General features: G+C 40.5%; 1 protein-coding gene across 1 annotated transcript in view; it reads right to left on the bottom strand.

The window, feature by feature from the left end:
• Positions 1-322: 322 nt before the first annotated feature.
• METTL16 (methyltransferase 16, RNA N6-adenosine) overlaps positions 323-16976 on the bottom strand; it is a 95051-nt gene continuing 78397 nt past the window's right edge. The window contains exons 9-10 of the mRNA XM_036906129.2: positions 10266-10439; positions 323-10131 (exon numbers count right to left, since the gene is read on the bottom strand). Coding sequence (XP_036762024.2) covers positions 9514-10131; positions 10266-10439 — 792 coding nt within the window. The 3' untranslated portion in view covers positions 323-9513. The remainder of the gene's footprint in view (positions 10132-10265; positions 10440-16976) is intronic.

The following is a 16976-nucleotide window of genomic DNA, read 5'->3' as shown; positions in this document are numbered from 1 at the left end:
AACCATTTGTTAAACAGGTCCTTAGACCTCATACCATATACCAACATAAATTCAAGCAATAAATACAAAAAAATAATGCCAAAAAGAATAATAAAATACAGGCAAACATCTTTCTGTGCTAAGGGTGGTGAAGGTTTATACCCTTAAAGGCAAACAAAATATAAAGACAGTATGACAGATTTGATTACAGAAACCCTCTAAAAGCTCCTGACTGTACAAAACAACATCACCATAAATAAAAGGAAAATGACAAAATGGAAGAAAACACTGGCAAGATGTGCCCTTGCAGTTCAGTAACAAAAAGAACACTTGGAGAGAAAAATGAACATAGAACACAATTTAAATTTTATAAAACAATGTACGAAATATGTATCATAAGTATGTATAATGCATGAAAATGTCTGACACTGCCAATACCAAAAACAAATTAAGACAATGAGAATATTCTTATCAATTGATAAAGGATTTTTAAAAATTAGCTTTGTAGTGCTATCAAAGGTGTGTTAAAAATGGCATTCATGGAAATGTAAACTAGCACAACCTTTTTAATGAGCAATGTGGCAACAGAGGTGACCCTTGAACAACATGGCTTTGAACTGTGCAGGTCCACTTAGTTTTTCAGTAACTGAATTGGAAAATTTGAGATTTGCCAACAGTCTAAAAAAACATTTTATTTTTTCCAGCTAATTTACTGTTAGAATACAGTGTTTAACACATATATAGAATATGTGTTAACCAAATGTTTACCAGTAAGGCTTCTGGTTAACAGCCTATTAGGGGGCTGGCACAATAACCCCACACTGTTCAAGGGTCAACTGTATATATGAAGAGTCATTAAGAGTCATATCCTCTGCTTCAGTAATTCGTATATAAACTTATCCTAAAGCAGTAAGAAAACACAGATTTTCATACAAAGATATTCACTAAAGCATTATTTATAATAGTGAAAACAAGAAAACCTAAATTTCTAACATGAACAATTAGTGTAGTGAAGTAACATTCACAATATGGCATGCTGAAGAACACAGAGTTGTTAATAAACCAAAATATTAACAGTGGTTGTCTTTGGGCAGTGTGTTATTAGTAATTTTTATTGTTACACATTTTGACACACAGATTAGTTTTATAATCAGAAAAGGGTTATCACAATATATTGCTAAATGAAAGGTTATAAAACTGCAATAAACAATGACCCCACATTTACTGTTTAAAAATATATATGCATATAAAAATACTAAGATTAACAAAATGTAAAATAACTCCATTTGAGTAGAATTATAAATTTTTATTCATCATTTTCTAAATTTCTTATAATGAAAGTTCATTACTTTTATAAAATGAAGCAGTGAAAGAGGGGGGTAGTTTTCCTGTGCCTTATCAGGAAGGGCCTCAGACTTCTATCTCAACTAATGTAACCTGTTACTATGGGTCTACTTTCCATCTTAGTACTTCTGAAAGTTGTTTTGTCACCCAAAGCAGGTTTCTTCATCCCCCACCCCCATCTCCCAACCTATCTAAAATATTTCTTCTGCTCAGCTCTGACGCTCTCTAGAAATGGTCCAGGTGAGAGGTGAGGAACAGCACTAAGACAGTGGCACTAAGGTTGGAGAGTTGGGCTGGATTTGGGAGATATTTCCAGGTGAAAGATTTTAGTGCCTGATGGTGAAGAAGAGAGAGGAGCAGAGATTTCTAATCAGGACGGCTGGGTAGGTGGTGATAAAGAATATAGGAGATGGCCAACAGGCACCTGAAAAGATGCTCTACATCGCTCATTATCAGGGAAATGCAAATTAAAACCACAATGAGATATCACCTCACGCCATTTAGGATGGCCAACACAGAAAAGAATAGGAACAACAAATGCTGGCAAGGATGCGGAGAAAAGGGAATCCTACTACACTGCTGGTGGGAATGTAAGCTAGTTCAACCAGTGTGGAAAGCAATATGGAGGTTCCTCAAAACACTAAAAATAGAAATACCATTTGACCCGGGAACTCCACTCCTAGGAATATACCCAAAGAAAACAACTTATCAGATTCAAAAAGACATATGCACCCCTGTTTATTGCAGCACTATTTACAATAGCCAAGATATGGAAGCAACCAAAGTGTCCATCAGTAGATGAATGGATGAAGAAGAGGTGGTACATATACACAATGGAATACTATTCAGCCATAAGAAAGAAACAAATCCTAACATTTGTAACATGGATGGAGCTGGAGGACATTATGCTCAGTGAAATAAGCCAGGCGGAGAAAGACAAATACCAAATGATTTCCCTCATTTGTGGAGTATAACAATGAAGCAAAACTGAAGGAACAAAATAGCAGCAGACTTACAGACTCCAAGAAGGGACTAGTGGTTACCAAAGGGGAGGGGTGGGAGAAGGGGATTGTGGGGTGTCATGACTGGTGCACATGGTGTGTGGGGTCGCGGGGAAGACAGTGTAGCTCAGAGAAGACAAATAGGGACTCTGGCATCTTACTACATGGATGGACAGTGACTGCAATGGGGTATGAGGGGGGGAACTTGATAATAAGGGTGAATGTAATAACCACATTGTTTTTCTTGTGAAATCTTCATAAGAGTGTATATCAATGATACCTTAATAAAAAATAAAAAAAGAAACAAAAAAAGTCCATTAAAATACACAGATAACTATATTAGTTCACCCTATATATTATGGATAATAAATTCCTGAACTCTTAAAAAAAAAAAAAGAATATAGGAGAGAAACAGGTATAAAAAAATAAGTTGAATTTCACACAGCCACAGTTGGCAGGGAGGATGTCCAATACAGGTGGTTAGGTATATGATGTTCAAAGTTCAGGAAAGGTCTAGATTTGGGCATGAGGAAAGGTGGGTGAGCAATAGTTGAAGTCACTGGAGTAGGTGGTCAGCCAGAAGTGGGAGCAAAGAGCAGAGAAGGCCCATGGACACAATCTTTGGGATTCTCCTTTAAGAGGTAAGAAACTCTAAAAGAGGAAGGCAGGCAGCAACCAGACTTCAGTAGCCGAAGTTAGGAAAATGGAGGTGGCAAATATTTAGACAGTTCTCCCACCTGATGGTAGAAGAGGTCATAAACTGATAGCCTCCAGAGTTTTTATAAAACATTTAATTAGTTGTCAGGATTTACAATTAAGTAAATGTCTTATAAATCTGGATTTTTGGTTTCCCTCAAAAAATCAGAAGATCCAACATCACTGGGTACTCATCAGTTCTCTGCATGGCGATAACCAACAGTAACGAAATAAAAGCTACTTCCTTTCAGCCAGAGCACAAGTTCTATTCCTTCTTGGCTGGCCCCTGCTGCAGAAGATGAGGAAATACTTCTCTTTGTGAATGAAAAAGCCCTTATTAGCACTCATCTAAGGTTCACTGAAATACAGGCCAGAGTTTGGTCCATATGTGGCCCTGAAGGCAAGAATCCTGGCACAAACATATCTCAATTAAGGAGCCTACGTCAGACCAGCCTGGGAATCCCCTTTCCCAGCAAAAAACATCAAGATCAAGCCTCTGGAATAGCCAATCTATGGGCACAGGACCCCACCTGACCCTCTGTCCCAGCAGGGGTCAGTCAGTACTGTTGTCTGCATAGCCTTCTCTTTTTGGACAGTGGTAACACAAGCTGCCATTTTCCTGGGGGGCTGCTGAAGCCAACCAAGTCCCCCAGCTGGGAATTTCCTGGCTCGAGCTTCTGGCCTCTCGGAGCCACACTCCCTGAACGGTTCTGCCAGACGGCAGGGCGCTTTTTGTCCCCTCCGATGTATAGGAGTTCCCTCAGCCTACCTGGGCGCCACGACTTGCTGCCTTTGGGACAACTGCTACCTTTTCCATCAACATCAAAAGCACCTGTTGTGTGTTCTGTAAGTGAAATATTTGAAGCTGCCTACTAAAATGTAAAAAAAATAACCCCCATCTTGCATTATTATACAATTATGTATTGTCAAAGAATCATTACCTAATCATCGGTTATTTTACATTGATTCTGATCCAGCATGTGCTTGCACTATTCATTTATGTGGTTTCACTACTTAATTATCTGTATTACTGCCAAATACAAAATTCTGTTAAGATTTGGTAACATAAATTAAGAACTAATTATAAGCAATTTCACTTATTAAATCTTGCTCATTGATCATAGGCTGGAAAGTGCTAACCTTAAAGTGCTTAACTGTAAGTTGGTTAAGAGACACTCTTCCCTGTGTCATGTAATTGGAGTCTCCTTTCTCCAGAGCTAAGTCAAATGAGTCTGCAAGTCCATATGTGCCTAAGGGTAGCTCTTGCTAGGAATTTTGAGATTTGGTACAAGGTCCCCATCTTGGATCTCTGGACTCAAGATCAAATCCCATTTCTGACTTTGTTCTGTGAATAACCTTAGACCAAGTCACTTGAGGTCTCTCCAAACTTCCATTTCTTTCAGCTCTCATACAGGGAAACCACACCCCTTTGCAGAGTTACTAAATGAGGCAAACCATGTAGAAGATGACCAATCAATACTGGTTCCCTGTTCTCCCTCCAGGACATGGAAGCCTGGTTTTGTTTTTGGTCAGTAATGGCACTCTACACCTGCCAGCATACACTTGAGATCATTATCTGTTTTACTTGAATCTATTGGCAGAAGATTTTCTGACCAGAAATTGAAAACTCAAGACAAGATGAGCAAGCTGAGAGGCCTCCTCTTTGATTCCGCACTCTTTTGGGTGTTTCTGCACTCTCCTCGCTTAACTGCTGCTACAACTCTGTGAAGACATCTGCATCTTTTGTATGAGGAAGCCAAGGCTTAGTGAAACTGACTTACCCTGTAAATAGAACTGGAATGTAAACCCAGGTCTGATGAACTGCAAAATCTATGTTCTTTTCTGGTTCTCCTTCCCCCACAGGGTGGTCAAAAAGCATCCTTTGCCCTCTTGGGGGCATCACAGACAAGCCAATTCCACCAAGTCCACCTGCACTTTCTGGTGCACATCTCCTCATCTCTGTGTCCCAGCTCATAACAAGCACCCATAATCCTCCACTTCCCGGGGGAGCACCTGGAGTCCCCGATGTGCCTGCTTGGGCTGCGAGAGGCAGATGGGCTACACCTCAAAGGGCATTCAGAGGTGCAAGGCCTTCACTCAGTCACAACATAGTCCCCTGGAGTAAAAGCACAGCTTCCAAAAGGCAGCATTAGTTGTTCTAAAAGGGAGTATTAGTTGTTCCAACCAGCAATTAAAAAAATAAACTGCTGTTTTAGTCATTTGGTGAGTCACAGAAGAGGATCTGAATTTCTTTATGGAGCAGAGTGGGAGCCCTCTGGTATGAGTGTGAGGCCCTGTTGCTAGTGGCATGAGCCCATGCAGGGCTTTCTACTACTGTGCTGGCACTGGCACCAGGAGATTTGGACTCAGAAGCATTCAAGACTATCAATGCCCTGCTCCTGGAGGCAGAAACCAATTCACTCCCACTACAAGCCTCTTCTGGGGTTTCCTGGGGTTAGTAGTGCTTATTCAGCAAACCAAATCTCCTGAGCACCAACTTCCCTAAAAATGATGTGGTCCCATCCCTCTCATAGGGGCACCTCCTAGATGGCTGTAAAAATGCTGCACCTCTGAGACTTCCTTTCTCCCAGCGGGTTCCTTAGTTTTCCAAAATGGACCTTCTTCTTCCTAATGTGTAGATCTTTTGGGTGGCCCCCTGTTACATCTGACTGAGTGTCATAAAAACAAGGGAAGGTGGAACTTCTCCTTGAACCCACACAGATTCCAGGGTTAGAAATATACATGTTTAATACAGAAACACCCTTTATGGGAAACAAGGCTCAGCTAACCCACATAATAGATGTAACACAGAACCAACTGTACCAACTTTTGATATATAAACAACATATTTCATGCAAGTTAGTCAGCTGGCCAGATAAACCAAAATAAGAATTAAAAGAACAATGAAAACAATTTCATTCTTAGAGCTCTCTAGACTTCCGGGAACAGAAGACATCTGAAAGTTACTGTTTAAGATCACTAACATCCCGTCTAATACCTCCATTAACTAGATACCAATAAAAAGTTGACCCAACCCGGGTATCTTCTAGAGTAGCAGGACTGAGTAGATGAAAAGAAAAGAAAAAACAGTCAACTGGGACCACAAGACCCATTAAAGGGTTGAAAGATTATGCCCAGATAAAAAAAAAAAGGGGGTGGTGGTGGTGGTTCCCCCCATTTCTACTTTTGTTTTTTATATTTATATGAAAATGTACTTGTTTACATAAAAATATCTGGGTAGCAACTGGATATTTCAAGAAAATACCAAGGACAGAATTTTATCTGCTCCCACAGTGACGTTACAGAGCTTGATGAAAGGGCCAATGGTGCCCCTGTGTGGCGTGAGAGAAAAGTGCTGTGGTTTAAGTAAGATTGAGGGACTTACTCCCTTAAGATTTTCTACAGGATTTTGCATCTTTCCCACATTCTGCAGTGCTATTACTTGTCAGAGCTTAGAAGTTGGTGTGCTGACATCATTTCCATTAAGAGGAGAGAGGTTTCGTGCCTCAAAGAACATAAACTAAAAATTTAAGTCATCAATATGAACCCTTATGATTAGCTGCAACTCCACAAAAGAGGTGCCCACCCTGCTAGGACTTGCAGCACTGCTCTGGTGTGTGAATAGCTGGGCAAGGATGTGGGGTGAAGGAACTCAACTGCTGGAAGAAAAGCAGATTCCAGAGAACAAAAGCAGCTTTAGAGGCCTTTGGGAAACAAGTTCAGCTTCTGTTCCCACTTTATCAAGCAATCAGAAGCCAATGCCAGGGACCAGAATAGAATTTAAGATAATAACACAAAGATTTAATTCTGTATCAATCCAGTAACATGAACTTGACCTTCAGACACCTAAGGCCAGTAGCACTCAACATATGATTCATGGGTCAGGAACCTATTTCTTTAAAGAAAAAAAATCTATTTTTCCCCAAATCACAGGTATATATTAGCACACATCACACAAATATAAAGTACGATATAACTAAAATAATTTTTAGATGTCTTTTAAAAATGTTCTCAATGTTCTCTCACTAGATAGAAATAAACTATTCTTGGAGAAGAAAAGGCAGGCATCCAAGTGCAAAGCAGGCACTCGCAACTCTAGCAGCAGAAGCTTCCCTCATCAAACAGCTTTTAAATTCTAAGAGCATCAGCTTAACACCTACAACCTCTCCCGGACACCAGGCCTTAATTTAAAGGTGGGGCACTGAAACACACACAGCCACAAGACACATCTTTTGTGCCTCCAGTTACACAGAGTATTCTCTGGGGATCTCTAAGTACTAGAACTTAAGCAAAGGCTAATACTTGCCTGAAATATGCTGTGCACAGACAAAGAGTTTAAGTACTACTGTGTAACACGGCAAAATACAAGATGTTAAGATGTAGTACAACATGAAACTGAATACCCAGCATGAGAACAATCCAAGTCGAACCCACACTCGCCCACCTGACTGACAGAAAGCGGCTAGAAGGAAACATGGAACACTGACAAGTGGATGTGTTTAAGAAGACTGACACTGGCGGTGATTTTGTGGCTCTTTTCTACTTACATTTATTCCAAATCTTTAACGCATAATGTCTATTCTTCAATGATGAAACAAACAAGAAAATAATATATACTTAGTGACCACTCATCAAATGAATAGTTGCCATTTAACTCAATTATCCTAAAATTCTATCAAGACAGAAATTAGGTTTGGGTCCAGCATATGATTCAAATGTCATCAGAAATAACTACAGCAGGACAGTGTGGGTGGGCACAGGACAGGAACCATGGGCTGAGGGAACCCAAGGCCCTGGACTGGATCTCGGCTCTCTGTAACTCTGGGCATTGGTTTCCTCATTCTGTCAAATGAGAGGCTGGGCTAGAAGAGCAATTCCTGATCCTCTGCAGGTCACTGACCCCTCTTTCCTAAGTCATGGACCCTTCTGTCCAGAAAAAAACAAAAGCAAAGACAAAAGACACAATACATTATGTTTACAGAGCTTCTGGAAATAACCCAGGGAGTTTATGCATTCTCTAGAGCGTCTATGGATTGGCCAAGTTAACACTGGTTAATATTTTCTCTTCTGCAGCTCTGTGTGTAATAGGGTCCTATTTTCATTTCCTATGCTGAGGGCCTGGTCTAGGTACTGCCAAGATACGCTAAAGCCATCAGTTTTCTGCCCTAACCAACAGCCACCTTTCAGAAGAGTGGCTTAGCTACCCAGTCCCAGTCTTCTTTGAAGATGGCAAGCAGCTCTGAAACAATCCTCAAAAATCTCAGTGTAAACAGAACCTTATGTTGCTGGGGTAAAATTAGGCTGTGAAAGTCAAGCAGAGGGTAACTGAGAAACCAAAAAAACAAAAGAAGAGACTCCTTTTCCATAGAGACACATTTCTGCAGAGCCCTGACATTCCAATTAGAAAGATGTTTTCAGAACATGGTTAGCCCAGACTCAAGAATTCTCCAGTGTAACCAGGTGAGCACAGAGGGAGTTACAAGGGAACCCACAAAAAGCACTATCTGATCAGCTACAACTTATCTGTCAACAGATGACACTTTCTTAAGCAACCTACATTAACTTCCTTGCTTTGTTTCTTATTCCAATCATTTACTCACTCAAAGTCAAGAAAATATTTCCCCCAATCCCAGGATTCAAACAGGATTGACACTTTTTAATTCTGAATATTCCTATATTAAAAACAAACCAAAGCTCCACTTCAAATGTTGAAACAAAAAGCAAATACCAGTAAAACTGCTAAAAAACAGGTTGGAGGTAGGGATATGGCTTCATTCCACTGTGCCTTCGTCACATCTGGGAGTTTTGCTTACCTAATTCTGTTTCTGAAATAAGCAACATCAAAACAGACATGAGTCAGGATGTGATGTTTCCAGGCATTCCCCACATCTGCCTGTCTTCCGGGCATTACTAAGCTCTCTCTCCCTGACTCTCCCGCCACCTACTATTAGGCCAGTGCCTTTTTCAGGGTTGATGAAGCAGTAATCAATCATACATTCCCATGAGGATGTCTTCAGTCTTGAAGGTGACTTTAGAAGAGGACACAGGGGCACTGCCTCCATTCGGAGGAAAGGAGAGCCATCCCTCCTCAAGAGCAACTGAGGGTGACAGAGAGCATGATATTCTGTGCAGTTCTGACCCAACCAGACAAAAATAACCCTTTGGCCTCAGGGAACTGGCCTAAAGCTAAGGTGATCAGCCTACGTCATGTTTAAATCCCTCATGAGTCTACTAATGGCTCCGTATTGATGCTGATAACCACAATTCATTCTCTTGAACTACCATACTAATGCCTTGTGAAGTTTAAAAAAGGGGCGGGGTGGGGGGGGGGAGGATTTAAAAGTAGATTAATTTGTTTCCTTTTTTTTTTTTTTTTTTGAAGATGATTCGGTATGTTACCCATGGGCCAATAGTGGAATTCCTCTTGCCACCCACAGGCTACTCCAAAGCAAGCTAATTTAGAGAGATGTTCCCAACTGCATAAAGTTTGGGGTTAACTAGCAACAAGCCTAAAAATTTGGTTACGTATATAGGTACAAAGCTGGTTCATTAAATCCCTGTTCTGGCCCTCAACCCAATGCATTTCAACTAAGGCGTCATCTACCTCCTTCTTTACATTTATCAAACACTTGAATAGGTAATGTCCAGTCATTCCTTGGAAATGGTTCCCTTTTTCAGACACTGGGCTGCTGAACTGATCAGAAGCCTCTTGGTCCTGGGCCCCATTGCTCGAGCCTTTACAACTTTCCAAAACCTCCATCCCTCCCTTTTCCTCACTCCTTTCCCCCTCCATGGGTTCCTCTTGCCGGGAAAGTGAATCCTGGTTTGGGCAGTGGCCCTCAGCGGTGGTAGACTCGCTTTCCGGTAGAGCAGGCCCACACAGACCACTCTCCTGGGGGCCCTGGGCCAAATCTTGGTCACTGCCAGACTCTTTGGGGGTGAACTTTTTCTCTTCCAAGGCCTGGATGACATCCTCAGGAGCTCGGGGAACTTCTCTCAGTTGTCTCACTCGTTCTCTTTTCTTTCTCCTTAAATGAATCCAGGAGTTTTCTATGGCTGTTAGGAAAAGGCTAATTTCCTCCTTTCCACATGGTACTCGTTTATGCTGCACCTATTTGGAGGAAAACCAGAATTTTACAGGAAGTCACTTTTTTCCTCTCAAAATTCCTTATAAAAAAATACAAGAAGAAGAAAAGAAGAAAATGACTGTTATAAGTACTTCTTTAATGTGCTTTTATCAGGTACCTTCAGATCGGTGAGAATTTTTTCAATCCACATTGTCACAACTACTATGCCTTCCACTGTCTCAGAGCCCAAAGATGATGCTTTAAGGGACAATTCTTTTATCACAGACTCCAAAACTACAAATGTAATGGGTTTCCTTGGCTTCTCTAATTTTCTTCGCTTGCTTGGTGGTGACTAAAAGAAAAATAAGGCATGGGAGAAGAAGGGAAAGTTATCAAATAATTAAATCCCCTGCATTATAGTGAACTCAGCTAGGGAAATTTCTGACTTCTGCTAACAATTGCAGAGCACTAAAAACACAAAGGCCTTTGCATGTTTATTTTTAACAGTTAAAACAACCTTGCAAAATAGGTTTACCATCCCCCCATTTTACAAAGATACAGAGAGGCTATGGAACCAGCTTTAGTCACACAGCTAGTAATTGCAAAGTTAGGATTTGAACCAAAACCCAGGTTCTTTCTCCATACCACACTGCCTGTGTTCTGGCTATCAGTATATAGCACCTCAACTTATTAAATGTTCTTAATCTACCTGCTGTGCCCAAAAGAAGCCGGTACAAGTATTTATTTCATGGCAACTCAAGGATCCTGGGTGCACTGTGTACTGCATGGCTTAAAATCACCAACTTGTAGTCTGGGTTTCTACTTGCTGAGACCTGAAAGCAAGCAGCACAGCTTGTGGGATCACACACTGGGAAAGACCAGGAGCACATGGGCAGAATAGGACTGCTGAGTCTTCACTAATGGTGGGGCCAAGCCCACAGCTAGCCAAGCACTGCTGGCTGTTCATCTGGGGAAGAGGAGATAACAGTACTGATGAGAACAGTGGAGCTGAAAGCTGCTTCTGCATAATGGAAGATTGTCTTTTTTCTTCCTATTTCAATCTTGGAAAGTGAATTATACTCTACCCACTAGAGGGACTCAAGTTTCATTTTAAAAACCAAAGGACACTATATTTAAAATGTATTTCTTCAAACCTTTTTTTTAATGACTCTTAGGTAAGACCAGATATATATATTATGGACACGTTGTTTTGGGAGGCATACTTGGTCTTGTGACACAATTTATCAAAACTTGAAGCAATTAAAATAATTCCAAGGTTAGGTTCAAAATGAGGTAAAGATAATAAAGGAAAAAGGCTCAAAAAGAAAAAACACCTAGTTTTGAAGCTCTTTTCCTGAAGATCTTTTCCTATTAAAAAAAAAGTCTCTGATAACTACGTTGCCATTAACTATAATTCTACCTGGAAACAATGACAGAGCACATGCATATACACACACAGTAAGGGCCAATTCTGGGTGAGGCCTTATAAAAACTAACCAGCAACCCTATGCCCCATATAGACATGACAAAATAGTCAGTTTAATCTATGCTACGAAACTTTTAGACAGTATTTCTAAAGAAAGAATCTACATTTTTTTTTCTATATCAGATATTAACTAATAAAAAATGGAAATTAAAGAACACTAGAAAACAAGCTTAGAGGAAAGGACCAAAAGCAAAAGGGTGTGTGTATGAGTAAGAACCTGCCTCTTGAGAAATGAACAATAGACTCTAAGCCCTGTATGAATTTGAACTTGTTCAATTAATGTTTCAGACAAGATGAGGTAAATTCATACTGGTATTAAGAGAGTAGTTTTGTTATTACTCAAATCACCCAGCATAAGAAACATAATTTCTACAGTTTACTAAGAACCTAGCACTTTGCACTAAGGTGCTTACATGATTATTAAGCTGAGTGGAAGAAAGGGCATGTGCAGGAGGATAGGGGACAAGAATCAGATTCCCTGTGCCATTTTCCAACATCCAAGGCTGCTTCCAGGGAAAGATCTGTGACAAGGCCATCCCTGACAGCCCACCCAGCTGTCATCTGCCAACAGAGCCAAAAGGATACACCTCATATCTCTTCCAACAGAGATGGTAATCATTTGTGCTCACAAACTGCAACAAGCAAGTGAAGTTTTCACTGCTGCGTTTCTCTTGTGTCACGCTAGGTCTGGCCTGTGGTACTCTTTCCTAAAGCTAAAATGGACTCACTATTTCTACAACTTAAAGGAGAGAAAGGCATCCTCACAAAACCAATAAGAGCTCTCTATCAAGGATCCATTTTCCAATTTCTGAGGGAGTCAGAAACAACAAAATAGACAATTTATTACCCTGTTATCCCAGGATGAAAATGAAAACTTCTCCATCTCAAATATGGCTCCTTAATCTTGCACTGTTGGCCCCTGTTTTCCATATACAATGGTCAATTGATGAATCTGATATTTCTGAATATTCCCAATGAATTATTTTAATACACACATATATAGTCCCAGGATTGTTTTAGTTTTACTCTATTACAGAAACTAGGCACTCAAGAGAAAGATAACTTATACTGTAGAAATTCTCAAGCAAAATTTATTAAATGAGCAAAGATTAACTTAAGCCTGGCTTATGGCTATCATTCCTCTCCCCACCTCTTTTGTACTGGCAATTCTTCATAGGCAAGCCCAGGGTAAAATACAGGAACAGGTTTTGAGACATTAACAGTTAAATTCAACTCCACAGGTCCCTGGTAGTAGATAATTTTATACTCTGACACAGCACTAGTAAATAGAAGCTAATGCTTGTAATCACAAACCACAAATATTTTAAATGAAGAGTGCTACACTCAAACTGTCATAATCTAGTTGAGCAGGCAAGCTGATATAAATAATTCAGTAATTTAAAGTGTAAAAAAAAAAACAGTTATTTACAATGGTTAATTCAGTTTAAGAAATCAGAAGATGAATTTACAACTGATTCCAGATAAGAAAATGCACTACTCTATTACCAAACTGAAATTACAGTGTGAAAGAAGTTTAGTGGAGAGTTGTACATCTCATAGAGGATACTGCTTTTGTATTCTCTGAATTGCAAGGATTCACTGAATAACAATCAATAGGGAGAGGAGCTTCAAGTGTAATTTTGTTGCATTGTTAAAAACACATTAGACTGCAACCATGAACTAGACAACACACAGTTCTTACATTTTAAAATACCTTCCAAATAGGGCTGCCTGTAAATTTCTTAAATCCTCACTCTTACTTTAATTTCCAGATCTCTGGTGCAACCAATCAAGAGACTTTCAAATGAGATGTAACTTAACATAAGTCTGTATAGCATCTGCTATGCTGCCAGAGCTCTTCTGTCAACTACAGCAAAGGCAAAAACTCCCAATGAGGCTATGAGAAGCATGAAATCAAGTTCTCCCTAGCATCTACAGGAAAAAGAAGGGAGTCCATCACTCACTAGAGATCTACTGAGCACGAAGCCACAGCTTCCTTGTGTTGACAAAGCAGCCTCTGGAATTGATTTGAGGGGAAGGATGGACTGCCCTTGGCCACTGCAGTGGGGTCTTCACTGCTCCTCCACACACTGAATGGCTACTGCCCCAGATCCTCCAGGAACAAGCAGAATGCCTATGAGCTGTTAACTCAGCACAGGCTACCATTATTTGGGGAAACAGAGCCAAGGGGCCAATGCTGACACCTGGCTGGAATACAGACAGGAGGTATCTGGGAAGGACAGCCAGACCACCTCACTGACTATGCCTCATTCAAACTTACATCAGCTCTGCTGCCATGAAGTGGACTGAATATTTTGTTATCTAAGAGTGTAGCTTCCTTATTAACAGCCCAGTAGGCATTTTTATTCTTAATCTGACAGATTACTGTTTAAAATATCCTAAAAATCATCCCCAGGACATATGTAAAAAGTAAAAAAGCAACAGTAAGGAGAATGTGTAGAATTTTATCTAAGAAGGGGTGGCTATGACTCTATGTTTATTTCCTTACATTAAAAAAAAAAGGAAGGATAACTTATAAAATTGTTTAACATGGAGAAGAGGGGTTAGGGTGAAAGATAAGAGAAAAAAGCTAGACTTCTGTTTTTGTTTTTTAGATTTGATTTTGAAACCATGTATCTTTTATAATTACAAAACAAAATTAACACAAAAAAGGCAATCCCTAAAAATATGAAAATAAACAAGTGAATCTGTGTATAGACTTGGTGGCATAAACCTACAAAGAGGAAACATTCCAAGTAACTTTAAAATCCGTCATAAAATAGGCCCCACCCCAGAGACAAATGAAAAAAGAAAAAAACAGCTATTTTCACAAGTCATTTTATGAAATGCCCAGCCTGAATAGCTTGTCTGAACTCCCTCACTCCTGACCATTCTGAACCCCTACCATTTACTTCAGCACTTACTCACATACCATTATGTACCAATGCTTCATCTGTTTTTCTCCCTCGTAAAATTAATCATCATAAGGGATAGAAAATTATGTTTCATTTCTTTAGTATCAGCACAATGAAGATCCTACTTAATAAGACAACTAAGAAGAGAGTCTTTAGCTTTGGCTTTGCTCAAAAGCTCAGCTCCTTAACCATCACATCTGATTTATAGCCTGATGTATAGCCTGGCACCCTACTGCTTTTCAAACCATTTCTTAACAGCAGAATCTTTTAAACAAATAAAATCAATACATAATATTAATAAAAGCAGATCAGCTCTGGTTGAAATGAGAGTGATGCCTGAAGCACAAACCTGATGTCTGCCTCTAACTGTCATCCTCTGGGGCACCCACATGGAATCCTGCATCTATCCAGTACTAGTCTGAAACCTATGTAAGTAAGCAGAGCACTGTCAGAGACCCCAGCTCTGACACTAACAAGATGACTGAATGAATTTGATTCCTGCCCTCCATCTCCTCTCCAAAAGCCCTCAAGTTATTACTCCCTGACCAGAAAAATCCTCAGGCTTCAAAAAAGTGTCTTGAATGTTGGGGGATAATATTTTAAAACCAGAGTTCCTGGGCAATGCTCATACCAAGAGTGCACAACTTATTAGAGCCACATTATTTCTCCTTATTCTTTTAAAAAGTGTCAAACTTCTGAAAGCAAAGCTAAAATGACGCCTTGAGCAATCAGAAGAGAAGCTGGGACAAGGAGGCATTCTAAGAGGCTTGTTAAAATTCTGTAAAGAACAGTCCTTACAATATGCATCCTTACATTCATCATCAGAAATGATTGTACAAACATTCTGTCAACACTAGGACTTGCCTTTTTGGTGCTACAATAAATCAAGACAAGAGCAATGGGCTTAGTGCAGGCACTTGCATTAGCAGCAAATTAGAATTTTTCAGCTTTTGGCATCAACAGAAACAAGTCAGTAGGCCTGAGATAAGTGAAAACAGAAGTTGCTATAGTAACTTGCACATTTGCCATAAAAAGACAGGAGTGGGGGTGGGGTGAGGAAGTAGGTCAATATTTCTGCTTAACTAGTTCTAGTCCTTGGCTTCCTCTCCTCATCCAAAGCAGAATTCTCCTCCCTCCCCACCCCTTAACAGGAGCAAAAGAGGAAAATCCAGGTGAGCATTTCAAAAAGTGAGGGGTACGGAGAGGCCCAGGTAGGAAAGAGAACCAAGAGGACAGCCCACTGAGAACCTCATGGGTGCCCTGGGACTACCCCTGGGAAAGCAGTTGCTGATCAAGGGCACCAGTGCTAAGAAACTGTTGCTGGGTTACCACAAATCAGAAATTGCCATTTCCCCTGTAGCAGTTTTAAGTGCATCTAATGCAACACTGGGGAATGCATTATTAACAACTTTGGGTTGGGGGCACTGATGGGAGGGGTGAATACTCTGGCATGGGGAAACGTGAAGCCCTTAGCAAGAGGCATTCTTTGACAGCTGAAATTATGAACAGGGAGAGAGGGATGGAGGAAGGCTTAGGAGTTTCCTTTTCAAAATAAGCTGATTTTGCTAACACAGAAACATAGTGCCCCTTGATATTCTGATCTCAAACAGCTACCAATCCAAGAGTGCAAGGGCAACTCTGGTCTCTGAGATGGCCTGGAGGTGCCAGAGCGCGTTACCAGCTCTTCCCACCTGTGGTGCCAACAAATGTGGGAAGCAGGTTAAACAGAAAGCATTTGGAACCAGTGCAGTACCACTCTCCCACAGCTGGCACTGACTGCACAGGGATAACCCAGGGCATTACTAATGACTTTAACCATCTGGTGTGAAAGCCTTGCTATTTGACAGAAAGTAACAGGAAGGATAATCCTTCAGGGAGTTCAAAAAAGCAGAGTGAGTATTTAACCAGTGAGTATTTCAAACACTAACCTCTAGATTACTCTATTGCATGAAGTGTACAGAGGTGAGTCTAGGTTTTCACAGGACATGGCATTCAAACTTGACTGGGATACTTATTTCAAGCCAGCAGCACAGCCAGTTGAAGAGTACAGGAAGAACAGGATCAGTTTCAACTCTGGGCTCATATTCAGAAACATCTGCAAACTATCTCCTTGCACATGTATCTATTCTGTTCTGAGACAAGTGAGAGAGGCTTATAGACACAGCAGCATTTAAGATGACTTTAGAGACTAACAGCAGCGAAGACCTTGGGAAAGGAGCACGCCAAACAAGCCTATCATATGAACAAAGACCTGAAGGACCAGGTACTAGGCCTCCATAAGTACTATGGGAAGAAGGAAGAAGGAGCACAGGCTGAGCAATGTGTGCATAAACGTAAGGCAGGAGGCTCCAGGCAACACAAGTCAATCACTCTTGTGAAGGAACCATGAGAACAAATAGAAGCTATTCTAGTACCACCTTTTAGTACAGCCCAGAACAATTATTCAGTCTAGCGAGTTGGGAAGCATTTTTCCTTTACATATATATAA

This window comes from Manis pentadactyla, chromosome 4 (genome assembly GCF_030020395.1).
Source record: "Manis pentadactyla isolate mManPen7 chromosome 4, mManPen7.hap1, whole genome shotgun sequence".
Classification (NCBI taxonomy): domain Eukaryota; kingdom Metazoa; phylum Chordata; class Mammalia; order Pholidota; family Manidae; genus Manis; species Manis pentadactyla.
Note: the sequence above shows the minus strand (reverse complement) of the source record. Positions and strands in the feature narration are given on the sequence as shown.